The 13,463-nt window shown below is 41.7% G+C and overlaps 1 protein-coding gene across 6 annotated transcripts in view; it reads right to left on the bottom strand.

Moving 5' to 3' along the window:
* PTPRT (protein tyrosine phosphatase receptor type T) overlaps positions 1-13,463 on the bottom strand; it is a 492,692-nt gene that overhangs the window by 14,615 nt on the left and 464,614 nt on the right. For all 6 annotated transcript variants that reach the window (XM_052789835.1, XM_052789817.1, XM_052789853.1 and 3 more), the window contains 6 exons: positions 11,963-12,079; positions 10,506-10,660; positions 7,914-8,049; positions 6,760-6,909; positions 3,680-3,853; positions 6-137 (listed from right to left, as the gene is read on the bottom strand). In XM_052789835.1, coding sequence (XP_052645795.1) covers positions 6-137; positions 3,680-3,853; positions 6,760-6,909; positions 7,914-8,049; positions 10,506-10,660; positions 11,963-12,079 — 864 coding nt within the window. The remainder of the gene's footprint in view (positions 1-5; positions 138-3,679; positions 3,854-6,759; positions 6,910-7,913; positions 8,050-10,505; positions 10,661-11,962; positions 12,080-13,463) is intronic.

The following is a 13,463-nucleotide window of genomic DNA, read 5'->3' on the forward strand; positions in this document are numbered from 1 at the left end:
CTTACCTGTGCTGCATCCATCTCATTCAGCATCACGACAGAGGAGCAGTTATAATCAAACACCAGCCTCCAGAAGTCTGCTATGGTGTTGGGCAAAGGGTGTTGGGTTACAATAAAGGCAGCAGGTTGCTTGTGGCTCTAACAAAAGAATAAGATTAGTTAAAAAAAAAATTCAATCAACTTTTATTCAGACGAATATTATACCCGGGAGGCTATGGCTAGGCAATCTGAGCCATTTAACCAGATTATACAAATCACATATCCTTCTCCTTGTTATCGCTTTGCAATGAATGAATGTCTCATAATGGGATTCTTTTGCTTCCAATGAAGACATTTCATTAAAGAAGTGTCACAAGAGCAGAGATTACCCAAATCAATTATTTATATTTTGAGACTCAGCAAATAATACTAATTCTACTATGACTACCACTACTACTAACAGTAATATTAGTAATTGGAAAGAAAACAGCTGGAAGCAAATGCTATCCTTTTTGCTGCAATGGACTCTAGAAACTACAGAAGGGATTAGCCCCCCATCTGCTATCGCTCCCTGGTGATGTAGTGCTACAGAGGTGGCACATTTGGATCCCAGCCATCCTTTAAGAGCTTGTGGGGCAATATTCAGAGCCTGCGATGCTAGCATTTAATTTCTGATGCTATTCTTTCACCTCAAAAAAGCCCTCTGACCTCAATCTCCCTAACCATGAAGGGGAGGAACTGTGCTCCTAACCTTTGCGGGGCTGTGTTAATGAATGTTTGCAAGGCACTTTGAGATGAAAGGGTACAAGCTCAAAACTTTATTGCTTTCCAACCGTGGCAGGCAATGCTTAGATGAGCCTACAAACTGCACAGTCCTTTGTGCTGTACCTCCGTGAAGCTGACTTGAATGAAAAGGCACAATATTTCTGGGCTAAAAAACCCCCACCAACTAAACAGATTAAGATTTTGGATTTAAAGTAAAGAAATAAATAAAACCCCAAGGCAGTTGTGGGGGCTTGCCGTTTCTCCCCCATATGAGTCAGATGTGGGTGGAAGCGCTGAGCAGATGATGCTGGGAGGCGGAGAAGGTGCTGTGCACACTCTGCACCAGCTTGCAGGGCGACTGCGCCATGCTTCTGAGTGTGCATGTGTGAGAAGGGTCATGGGACATAAAGTAGAAAGAAGGAAAAGGAAATGATTTCTTGGGAAATGATCAGTCTGGAATGGATTTTCCTTTCTCCCTACTCTGTATTTCAAACCTAGGAGCACCAGTATGGGTCAAAAGCTATGTAGTACCAGACCAACGGTGGCAACAGACTGGTTAATAAAATAGTGAATCTTACCTCTTAACTAGAGTTAAGAACATAATGTTTCTGCTAGGTTTTTTCACTGTGCACCAATACAGCAGACTGCATAATTGGCTAAGCTGCTGGCTGAAGTTAAGATGTGTTTGTGGGTTTTGCCACTAGGACAAAAAAGAAACATGCCCCACCTGTTTTCTTTGCTACAGGTGAGGAACCAGGTTCGCTGTCCTAATTTAAAGGGAAGATGACACAGAGATGTTAATTAGTCATGTAAGGGAACATAGGATCTTGGGGGAATGATGATGACAGGGACATGACATGGACTCATGTCTTTCTCCAAGCCCCATGCATTAAATGCAAACCTATTGCCACTTCTGTATGGCTTGACTCAGAGATGTGGCTAAAGTCTCTTTGTGTAAGGATTATGTTCAATTGTTTTAGGGGAAGGTGAGGGACAGTATTTCTCCTTTCTTCTTAACAAACCATTTTGCAGCTGCAAACATGGCTTTCCAATGATTCTCACAGGAAAAATCCTAAGGTCTCTTTACTTGAAAGGGACAGAGGACTTGAAGAGGAAAGGTCAGGAATCTCAAAATCTGCTGGGGGAGAATTCCTCCTTTCTGTGGTCAACAGTAGCCCTTTGGCTGTAATCCCTAAAGCTAACACAAGGCAGAAGAGGCTGGTTTTTAATGCTCTGCAGTCAACAGACTGAGACAGTCTCCAGCACAGTTTTAGCTAGGAGGCCAGACTGAGTGCTTCACCCCCTGAGGGAGGGTTCAAATGGTGTTCTGTGTCTAAGGTTAATTTTGGTGAACACAGTCCAGATTGCCTTCCTGGGACAACTCATGCTTCTAAACCCAGGCTGTAACCCATTCTAGGAGTACCATCACCCCTTCCTGCTCTAGCACTTCTTCCATCACAGCTTTCATGTAATACACAGAGCAAGCTGCAAGTCAAATAAGGTTTGGAGAAAAGTTTAAAAAAAGAGGTAAACATGAGAAATCTGTAAATAAAATGATCAGCACTGGGACTGTGCTGTCAAGTGTTCCCCAGCACATGCCTGTCTTCACACAATGAAAGAATTAATGATAGTTCAAGGCAATATGGGATGGATGATCTCTTGTAAGCGCCCATGCCCAAGACTGCAGGCCCGAAGCTACTGGAAAAGACAAACAATTTGCAAGGTCTGTCCTCAGCAGGAATGCCTATGAAAATGTGGGACTTTGGCTGTTCCCCTCTGATTATTTGGTGGTTTTTTTTCAAAAGCTGCTGATTCCTCTACGGAAGGATAAAGGAGAGCCAGAGAACATCATAGTGGCTGAATTTCAATGACGGATGAAAAATTCCCTCGTACAAAAACTTTAATTAGCAGGAATTTTGTGGGGAAGGATACAAGTGTTAGGAAAGTGATTTGAGGTAATGAAGGCTGAAATGTGCAAACACATTCGCAGTCCCAAAGAAACCAGAGAAGAATTGATTGTGCTTCTGCAGATTTGCCAAAGCACAAAACACACTTTAAAGAAAAAAAAAAGTTTCCTTAGGCATATTTGCAATGAAAACATCACAATCTTTCTGAAAAGAATCTAAAATTAATTCTACGACCGTTTGACTTAACCTCTTAAATGCAGTAGTATCACTGTTCCCCAAAGACTGAAAGAACAGACAAAATGAAAAAAGACCAACCCCAACATTCCTAGGGAAAAAATGATGACATTTCACCCTGGATCATATTTACACATACTCCAACTGCAATAATTAGTGGCTCTAAAGACATTTCTGTCCAAAGGCAGTTAGACACCACAGCAAAAAGAAACCATCAACATAATTCACCCTATACAAATGACCCGTGCTGTGAGATTTTAGCCTATAAACAAAGTGAGGGAAAATGCCTTCGCACAGATTCACATCAACTTAACTCATGTCCTTCAGCCTTAAAGAATTTTGCACATCTGATCCCTGTACTCCCACATTCTTAACTGCATAAGTTCAAATAAATCACTCGCTCCACACTGCAAACTATTCTTTTCAAAGAGCTGACCTGGCAGTTCCTGGCAAACATTTCTCTTCCAAGTTATACAACAACCAATGTAGGGGAAGAGTTGTCCCACCACTTCTTTGTCCACCTGCCTTTCTACGATACAACCTCAGACTGCATGCTCATGAACTTCCTTGTCAAAAATTTTCCACCAATGTGAGGCAGAACTACAATGGTAGCGTGATAATTATAGTCTAGGTGACACATTTCTGTCACCTTCGCCCAGCTGGGAGATGTCAGCCCCAGAAACTGCAGGTAAAAAAGGTTTTTTGCTTTGGATCCTTTTCTCCCAGAAAAGCATCCTGAGAATGAATAAAGTCGATGCAAACTAGGATCGATGGGGACAGCGCAGTACTGCTTACATCCATGAGTGCAGCATTGATGTAGTTACTTGATTCACCATCCACGGAGATGAGGAAAGGCAGGCACCGGTCCAAGGGCAACACATCCATGCAGCGGTTCTTGTCATGGTTCCTTGGCAAAAGACCGATGCTGCAGTCTTCTGGCCGAACACGCGGTGTCACAATATTGAGAGTCTGTGAAGGGGGGGAAGAATGGGAAGAAAGAAACAGGCTGAGCATCTTTGAATTTACTTCCAAGAAGGATGCCATCTGCACAACACATTTATTTTAAAGATACTTAGACTAGCAGATCTTTGGGATCCCAAAGAATGAAAAAGAAGGAGCACTGAGGAGCTTGTTGCTGTTGCATTACGTTGCATTTTGCACATCACCCTGAGGTGCTCTTCCGAAAACCGTGAGCTCCAGCAAAAATTGAGGGGACTATACACCTTCCAACAATTTCCAGCTCTAAAACCCCACAGCAGTTAGGTAACATTTCTGTTCTTTCCTGGAGGTTGGAAATAGCTGTCACAGGTACAAGTTGCAGCTTTGAACTGGTCATGGAGTGAAACCTCCTTGTGTTTCTACCATCCCTAGGGTGGAAGCATGCATCCTTCTCCCTCTTCAAGTGGATCCTGTGCAGAAGTACCCCAAGTATTCACCTGGCTCACCCAGCAGGTCAAAGTGGGTTTAAATCCTCTGGTAATTCCTCAATCTATTGATTTATCTTAACAATGCATATAAAAACCTGAGAGAACATGTTGGGTTTTTTTTTAACAGGAAAGTCTATTTGTTTCATTTATTACTTAGATTGCTGCTTTCCTTTTGGAGTGACATATAGGATGCTTCACATACATAGTCATACCTTATCTCTGGGGTCTTGCTGTCAGTCTTTTACTGTTATCTGTCTTTCCCACAGCTTGACAAACTCTATTTCTTTAAATCTAATTTTCTTTTGTGTTATCCATTGTGGAGGCCTCCTGACAAACCAGTCGAGGTTGGTCAGCAGGGATCAAAAACAGCAAATCAAAGTGAACACATCTTAACACTTGTCGCTTAAGTCATGGTAGATCAGTGGCTATCCGATGTCATTCTGCTTTCACTTGTTATGTGTCCTGTTCCTCAGCAAAGCCCATGCAGTCATACAGTGAACTCCTCTGCAGCCATCAGAGGAACACACAATATTTAGGGGCTAAAAATTCTTACACAGAGCTTGACTTCTGCCACAGAGAGGTTATAAATGGAGAAAAGAGGAGGATCAAACAATCCTAGATAAAGGAATGTGTCAAAGTATAAAATTTGCAATAATATACTTGCTCTAAATTATGAAGGTTCTGCATGAAAGTCCCTTTGTCTAGAGATGGAAAGCAGACAGTGTGGCTGGGGAAGCAACATGAAATCTCAGATCTCTGACAGGGCAGATAATTAGGCAGGTGACTTGTTAGTGATTTACTCCTATCTATTTTTTGCCCTTCCCCTCTTTCTCTTGTTTTTTTGTACATATTCAGATTACAAAAACACTCCAGAACGAGCTTTTGCATGTTCAGACAACATGTAGTGCATGAGAAATACATCCAGCCTCACCTGAGGGCGACTGGGACCTAAATAACACAAATTGCACCAACAGATCTATAGTTAGATCAACTGGTTCATAAAGATTGTAGCAAAAGATACCATCTTTTGCATTAAATCCAGGCAATTAGGGCTGAAGAATGCTCTGAGCCAAAATCCTGTAAAAACAGATTCTACAACTAGACAGAGAACGAACCTCTTATGCAAAGTACAGTGGAGCATTTCCTTCTCACAGGAGCTGCCAGCCCCTGGGAGCTCAAAAGAAGAAGCACACAGACAGCAAATCTCATCTCATATCATGACAAAATAAGCCCAGCAAGTGATGACTTTTTTTTTAATAGCATAACAGCATTTGATGAAGTTAGGCTTTGGCTCCTTCATGCCAAACGTCCAGAACCAGATGCAGTTTTACAGATCTGATATCGCTTGATAAAACCATATCTTTTTTTAATTGAACTGTCATCAGTTGGGATCCACATTCTTTATCTCACTAAACCAACCCTGATGATTCTCTGTAAGGTTTCAGATAAAAAACACGCATTCTCCCTTTGCACAGAGAGGGAGGAAAAGAGGCATCTGACTCAGACTGGGGCTCCCAAAAGACATTCTCTTGCTGCAAAAGATACTTTGCTGGGAAAGGGGGTGGGCACTTCCGACAATTAAAGGAATCTTCACCTTTTTACTGCTAAGAAGAACGGCCTCTTAACAAACAGCAGAGGTCTCCTCCTCTTTCCTAACTCATCTTGCCCAGATTTCCCACAATATTATGTTTTTCCATACATCAGTGTTAGCTGAAAATCCTAAAGGGATTTACAGATGCATGGGGAATAAGACTGGAAAGCTTAGTTCAGTGTTCTGCAGGGTGAGTTCTCTACTGTGCGAGAGGCTCATGTGTCTCAAGCCCATTTGTTAGGGTGGGATAAGCAATGGTGATAGCAAGAGGCAGAGTGGTCCTCATTTCATCGCTTGCCCCAGGCAAACGCCAGCACTTGTGAATTTTACTATACGTCATTTTAGTTCTCACCACCAGGTACGTGGCAAAACATACATAGTGAACTGAGGGATTCACTTCATTGAAAATTAGTAATAGAGAAAGTAATGCTCACTAATCTCACTTTCTCCTTTGTATGGAAGGACGTCAACAAGTTGATTGTCAAGACTTGGAAGCAGCATATGAACCATGAGAGTGGATAATAAGGGACCTTGAGGCATAGATGTTTCTGCATAAATTACAGAGGAAAATGAACAACAGAATATTTGTTTAAATAGAAGTACGACATTATCTGTGAAAATTAGTACCCTTGCTCTACTGAAGTGATGGGGAATTTTTTCCTTGCTAAAGGCTGAAAAGTTCATGCTCAAAAGCAAATCTCTGCTTGATCCAGTAGTAAAACAACAAAAATTAGCTGAAATCAGACCTTGGCTCGTGTCCCCCTTCTCTGCTCTGTTGGAAATCGTAAAATAGCACACAGAAATTGTTTAAACACCTTCAATACACCAACTGCAATGACTGAGACACATGAAATTACCTGAAACTCATCTTTTATCTGGCTGGAATTGGTCTGTGGATCTAGTCTGCTGATGTTGTAATATATGGATCTGAACTCACAAACTGGAATGGCCGTGTTGCCACAGAGACATGCCTCCAAAATGGCATCATGGACAAATACATACTGCTCCTGCACAGGGGAGGGGATAAGATATTAAAATCATGTTTTCAATACAGTTCATGAAAAATCACAGGTTTTTTTTTTTTTTCTTAAATCATGTCCAATATGCATATTTGGCTCCATTTTGTGTAGAGACAAATTACAGAGTGTGTTACGTGACAGCTTTGTGAGCATATTTCATCCATCATTGAACGTGAGGTCTCATGTATTCATTTCAAATTTACAAGTAAAATGGGAAGTCACCACTCTCAGGAATGCTAGGACAAAATGGGAGTGGGCTGAGGAGGAAATCAGGGTGTGAAGCTTTTCTGTTCACAACCACGAGCCAATGGTCAGAAATGGATTGTGCTCTGGACCTATGATAACACCAGCAGAAACAATTGTACTAACAGGTCTGCTCCATCTGCCTCTTCAAAACTCCTGGACTCCTGGTATTCTGGGTAAAGTTCTTTCCCTGAACTAAATATGAGAAGTCCAACAAAGTTAAAAGCCCTTCTCTGTTCCAGGTTATTGTTCTGTCCCTTAGGAGGGGAAGGCATTGAAGCACATAGGAAAAACTTGTGTAGCAAGATAAGGGTTCCACAGAAGTTTGTGCAGCTGCTAGATGCTACGTGATGGAGCAGCTTGCTTAATCAGCACCCAAAGCTTGAATCAAAAATGTTTCATTTGTTTAGTTCGCAGTTGATATAAACTAGGTACTATTCGAGTCTGCAGTATACCTATGAATGAGTCATGAGAGGATTCAGGAGCTAGCTTTTTTCTACTGTGAGAATAAAATTAATCAGCAATACTAAGACCTTAGCTTCAAGGTTTGCCCTCCTGTCTTGGAGGCCCTGAGTAGCTGCCAGTGAATGTGATTTGGTGCACATCTGGTCATGTTTAGCCACTGAAAGTTCTGTATAATCACATCACAGAGGAAGCAAGTGTTGACTTAATGAATTGCTGGGCTCCTGTTGAGCAGAGAAGCTGACAGAAAAGCAGTACTTCGTAAGAGGAGACCTGCTGGCACCTACCTCTGTCTGCACCAGATTGACCCTTTGGGATCGCAGCTCTCGCACACAGTTAAATATATCTACCACGCCTTCGTTCTCTGCCATGTCAAGCATGATGTCGATGGCAATAAAGCACCCTGTTCTCCCAGCCCCAGCGCTAAAAAAAGAAACAACAATGAGGGTCTGCATGATCAAGGGACCATGGAGGGGCAGGGCTTTATGGAGGAGAAAATCACTGTATCACAGACACAGCTGTTTTCTCTTCGAAGCCGCTCCCCTGTCCCTAATGGGTTGAGTTTTATGTGTAGCTAAATTAGCTTAGGATTTAAGAGAATGAGGTAAAATAATATTTCTTGAAAGTGAAATGGACCCAAGTACAGGAAAAAAACTTTGTGTTCTTGAACATCAACAAAAAAATTACTCTATGAAAAAATCATTATGATTTTACAGGTCAGTTCACCTGCACACCTCTCATCACACAGGATGTGGGAAAGCAGCCTCCAGGTTGCAAACAGACACAAGTCCAGAAATTTTCTTCAATGGACTCTTTAAAAGGCATGCACATGTTTACTCAAGTGGGCATAATGAAAGGGGCTCAAGTCCTCCACCTCAAACATTTCCGTTTTCAATCTGGAGGAGTTTGGGTCCTGAGGAAGGTGATTTCAAGTTGTGGATTGTAAAATTACAGAGAAAGGAGCTCGAGGCTATTCAAGACCTTCAGTTTAGAGCACCCTGCTATTTGCAAGAATTGGACCATCTCCTGCAAAACTGTGTTGTCATTGTGTCCTCCTTCCCTCCTGGGAAATCATCCAAGCTGTTTAGGTGTGAAGGATAGAGAGAGGAGAACATCTCTTCACATTACTCTGAAGGAAGAAGGAAAACTCAGCTCAAATCAGGGAGACTTCAGTTGCATGAAAACTCCAGCAGAGCTGAACGCAAGGAGATATGAATGACCATAAATTAATGGACCAGATTAATCAACTGCTGAATAGAGAGAAGATATTTTTCATTTGCAGAATTTTAATGAATAAGTGGCATTTCCTCTCCCTTTATCTCTCAGCTTTTCAGAATTTTAACAAATAGTTATAACATTTCTATATTTAGAGGATCCTGGCACTTCATAAATATCGAACAGTGATATTATCCAGCCAGGCATCAGTAGGGAGAATTTGGTAATTACCACTTAAAGCAAGTCATTAAAATTCAAAAGCAGATAAATAACGGAGAGGAAATGGCATTTATTCATTAAAATGTGAAGGATGAAAAATTTCTCCTTGCTTTCTTGGTGACAATGAATCAGGTTCAGACTCCTTGCAGGGCTAGACCCATGTCATGGCACCAAGGTAGCAAATTCAGGCCCTGAGCTCTGAATGAATTCCCTTCTGCCAGCTCCTCAGGCTTTAGCTGTATTTTATTATAAAACTGATTCACTGCTTGCTAAAAAAACTCAACAAAGCAAAACACCCCCCCAACCCAAAACTGTTTTAAAAAGGTAAGATTTAATTGATTTTCCTTTTTAAAGTGGTTGTTGGATATATTCTCTCTCTCTTCCTGGTCACGCAGTGTGGCACTTAGAGGTAATTGCCTGTGGATTGATTAGGGGTGAGATTTTGGGATAGCCAGCTCTGCTTCCTAGCCTTGTGCTCCAGCCACATCTCCTTTATGGAACATGTGCCCTGAGCTGTGGGCTGAGCACTGCAGAAGTAGCTGCTACAAATCCAAACTCTCTTTTTGTAGCAATGTCTTTCCTTGCATTTGAAGCCATCTGACTGATGCCAGTCTATGTGTGCGTCTGCTCTCCCACTGCCAGCAGCATGCCTGATCACACCTCAAACTGTTAGTTCTTCATGTCAGGGACACTCTCCTACATATTCATACAGTGCCTTGCACAGTAGGGCTTTAAGCTCAGTTGGAAGAAAAGAGTGCAGAAGAGCCTTCACCGGTAACAGCAGCAGCCAGGGAGTTAGCAAGCACATGATTCGATAGTCTCCATTTTCACAGTTGTAAACCAAGCAGCAAGGTTTCCTCAGGCATTCCCCTTTTATTTCCTGGCTGGAAGGCACTGGACAGGTTTTCAGTCTGACATTCCCATTCCAGCTCCTGGGCTTTGAAGAGGCCAAGATGTACAACAGCTGGCATCCAGACCCAGGAAGACAGACTAATGTTTCAGATAAGACTGTTGATGCTGGTACAAAGCTGAACTGCAGTGCATGTAGGTACAGAAAAGCAAAGTTGCTTTAAAATTCCCTGTTTTTTTGTAGGCATTGTCCCTTCTGCCACGTGAGGTTTGTTGTAGATAATGACTGGAATGGCTGTCCCAGATATTTACCATTTTCCCAGTTCTGCTATGAGCATCTAAGAGAGTATAGGCCACCAGAGAGTCTCCTACATTCAAATGGCCCTCTCTGACCTATTTATATCATCTCCAATTCATGCCAGCTAAGCTCCAGAGCTGCCACTTCAGAAAAGAAAACCAAATTCTACTTTGTTTCCTGGTGAGGCCCACAAATTATACTCTTAAACAAACAAAACATAGTTGATGATTGCCAGATGAAAAGGAAAAGGAAAAAAGCTGAAAAAGCTGATGAGGAAAGGCTCAAAGAGCTTGCGTACCTGCAGTGCACAACAATGGGTCCTGCTTCTGGGGGATTGAGAAACTTCACTTGACGAACGAAGCCCAGGAGACCCGTGGCATAGCAAGGAACCCCGTGGTCCGGCCAGCTGGTGAAGTGGAACTGCCGAATCTCTCGGATCTCATGGTAGCCTTTCTGAGGAGACAACACAGCCTCTATTTTTCTTCCATCAGACTGCAATCAGCATGTTCTGATCACTGCTCCTTTCCCTCATGCAGGGGACTGAACAAGCGCCACTTTGCACTCCGAGATATTTCAAGCTGAACTCCAAGTACAAATGAAGCAGGTAACACACAACTAAGGACTATGAAGGTGAATGCCAGCTCCCAATTCAAACCTGTGGTCTTAAGAGTTCAAACCCAGTTGATTAGGAACTTTACAGGGTGACTTCAGCCCCAGCACACCATGGCTGCATTTATACAGCCTCCTTTGGCGTTACTGCCGTAAACCACCAAGAAGTCACTCTTAAATCCTTTTTGAGGTGTTGAAGCAACAGCCTGGGAAACGAACACCTGGAGAGTGGGCATGCCCGAGGCAACGGTAGATTTTATGCCATCTCCTGCCACAAAATCTCAATTTGACACTACAGCTGTTGGTGAAAAGGGCAGAAACTGGTACCCAGACCCATCACTTGGCTTTTCTGGCGAGACCAAGTTATTGGTACATGAAAATTGACACCACTTGTATACGCCCTGCAAAGGGTAACACAGAAGTGTCAGTTAGCTGTGACATTTTATCGTACAGGCAAGGTAGGTGGAATCCAGCAGCAGGTCCTCTTCCCTGTCAGATTTTGGCATTAGCATTTCTTACCAAGTTTTTCAGTGATTTAATGAAATATGGAGCTGATGTATTAGAAAACTGGAACAATATTCCCAGTGTGGCTGAAGTTCATTTAGCAGGAATTTTTGAAAAGCTTTAAAACCACTTGCTGAGTGTTTGGAGAGTAATTTGGACAGACCTGGAATGCTCTGACACTTAGACTTCCAATTTCTAATTACAAGTAACAAAAATCTTCCAAATCCTGCCTATTTGGGGATAATTTTTATGCTCTTGCCTTTATTATATTTTTATTTCTGTTGAAAGGGGACCCTATCTGGCATCCAGTTAAACTGATACCTTTTTTCATCTGTAATTCGCCACTGTGAAACACAACAGTTATTATTCCTGGCATACCATCAACTATCTGCTGGCTTTTGGATGCATTTAAGCTTCATGCACTGTGGATTCTACTTTTGTGGCTACATCAAGATGTTCATGTAAAATCATTTGTCCAAAATTGGAATCTCTGTCAAAAATCTAGGTTTCTGAAGTGAAAACTGTCCAAATACTAACAGCTTCCATCTCCAAGAGCATTCTGGATATGTTTCCCAGAGCTCACATTCCTGAACACAAATTAAGTGTTGTATCAAAATTTTGGCTGACTGAAGATTTCCTTACCTTTTGTACAGTAAATGTGCGTATGACATACTCTGCCAATGGTTCTGTCTCAATTAATGTGACTTTAATATCTCCATAGACCTCTGTGTCATCTGGCCAGTATCGAACACACTTTACCTGAGGGGAAAAAAGAAAATAAAGAGCAACTAGCTCAAGTTGAGTCAGAGCTGACCTACATTTTACATCACTATCAAGCTGAAGCCAACGCAAATTGGGTTTTCTTCTGATGTACAGACCTTGTCAAAATTAACTGTATAAATTAGATCAAAATTCCTTTACTGTATATAGAAACCAGAGAGAGGATTTTTTTCCGTTCCCTCTGTTGTGAATACAAATTAAAAGGATGCATTTATCTCCTCTTCTTTAAGACAGTCTTCCTTAAATTTCCATACATGCCCTGACCATGTATCAGGTTTATAGAATACCTGGCAGTCACTACCACCATTCCTTTTGAGAAAAATTTATGCTCTTGCTATTGCTACTGTAATTCTGAACTTTCTATGTTTAGCCAAAGAATTTCAGTTCATAGGGTTTGTGAGATACTTGTTCATACATTAAATTTGTTTGACTCTAAGATTTCCTTATCAGATGTGAGCACAACTTTGACATTTTACCAGCTGTGACAGGCCTCAGCTAAGGCTCAAGAAAGAAATCTCCTGATCGCGTGAACATATCCCAAGCTTAGCCACTTTTAGAAGCCATGTGCAAAAAATAACGGTAGAAATTAAAACCAAGGCTGTGAAGCTATAGAAGGGATATTTAGGCTAACAAAGACTATGAAGTTATTAAATGCTCTAGCATGAGAAAGTGGAACAGTACATAAAAGCTGAAGCAATTAGCTACTGCAAAGCAGGTTTCATGTTCCAGTTCCAGTCATAATTGGAAGGGGTTTTATAAATATTAAATATGATTAATGTAGGTTTGTTGTTTGTTTTTTTTACACAGAGGCATTTATTTCAAACCGAAGTGTCAGTAGAAGGTAAAATAGAATAAATAACAATAAATGAACAGAACCAGCTGGCATTCAACCATAAGATCCAGAGGAAATCAAATACGAAGCAGCTGAATTACTAATGGCTGTGAGTAAACTATCATTTAAATTTTTCTTATTACCAAAGCAATGGAAGATGACAAACATCAGGACAAAATTTTTAAGAGCTCCAGTTTCTGGCTAAGAATGTCTCTAAACCAAAGACCACCAGGAGTGGGAAGAATATGCTGGGGAAAGCCACCCCAGACATACCTTCTTATTATTCCCTAAAGTCAAGCCTATGCATTTTGAGTTACTCATGTTTGCTCCCATTGTGGGCTTTGGCAATGGCCTTGTGCTGACACAGGGACTTCTGGTTCATCTGAGTTCAAGAGAGTGAAGTGATGGGCGTTGAGGAGGCCAACAGTGCTGAGTGGCCCTGGGATCCAGCTGTGCACAATCTCCTATCACCACGGAATAGTGATCTTCTGAAGTGATTGGAAACTCTAGGCTTTGAACTGTCATTTAAAG

Source organism: Harpia harpyja, chromosome 1 (assembly GCF_026419915.1).
Source record: "Harpia harpyja isolate bHarHar1 chromosome 1, bHarHar1 primary haplotype, whole genome shotgun sequence".
In the NCBI taxonomy this organism is placed as follows: domain Eukaryota; kingdom Metazoa; phylum Chordata; class Aves; order Accipitriformes; family Accipitridae; genus Harpia; species Harpia harpyja.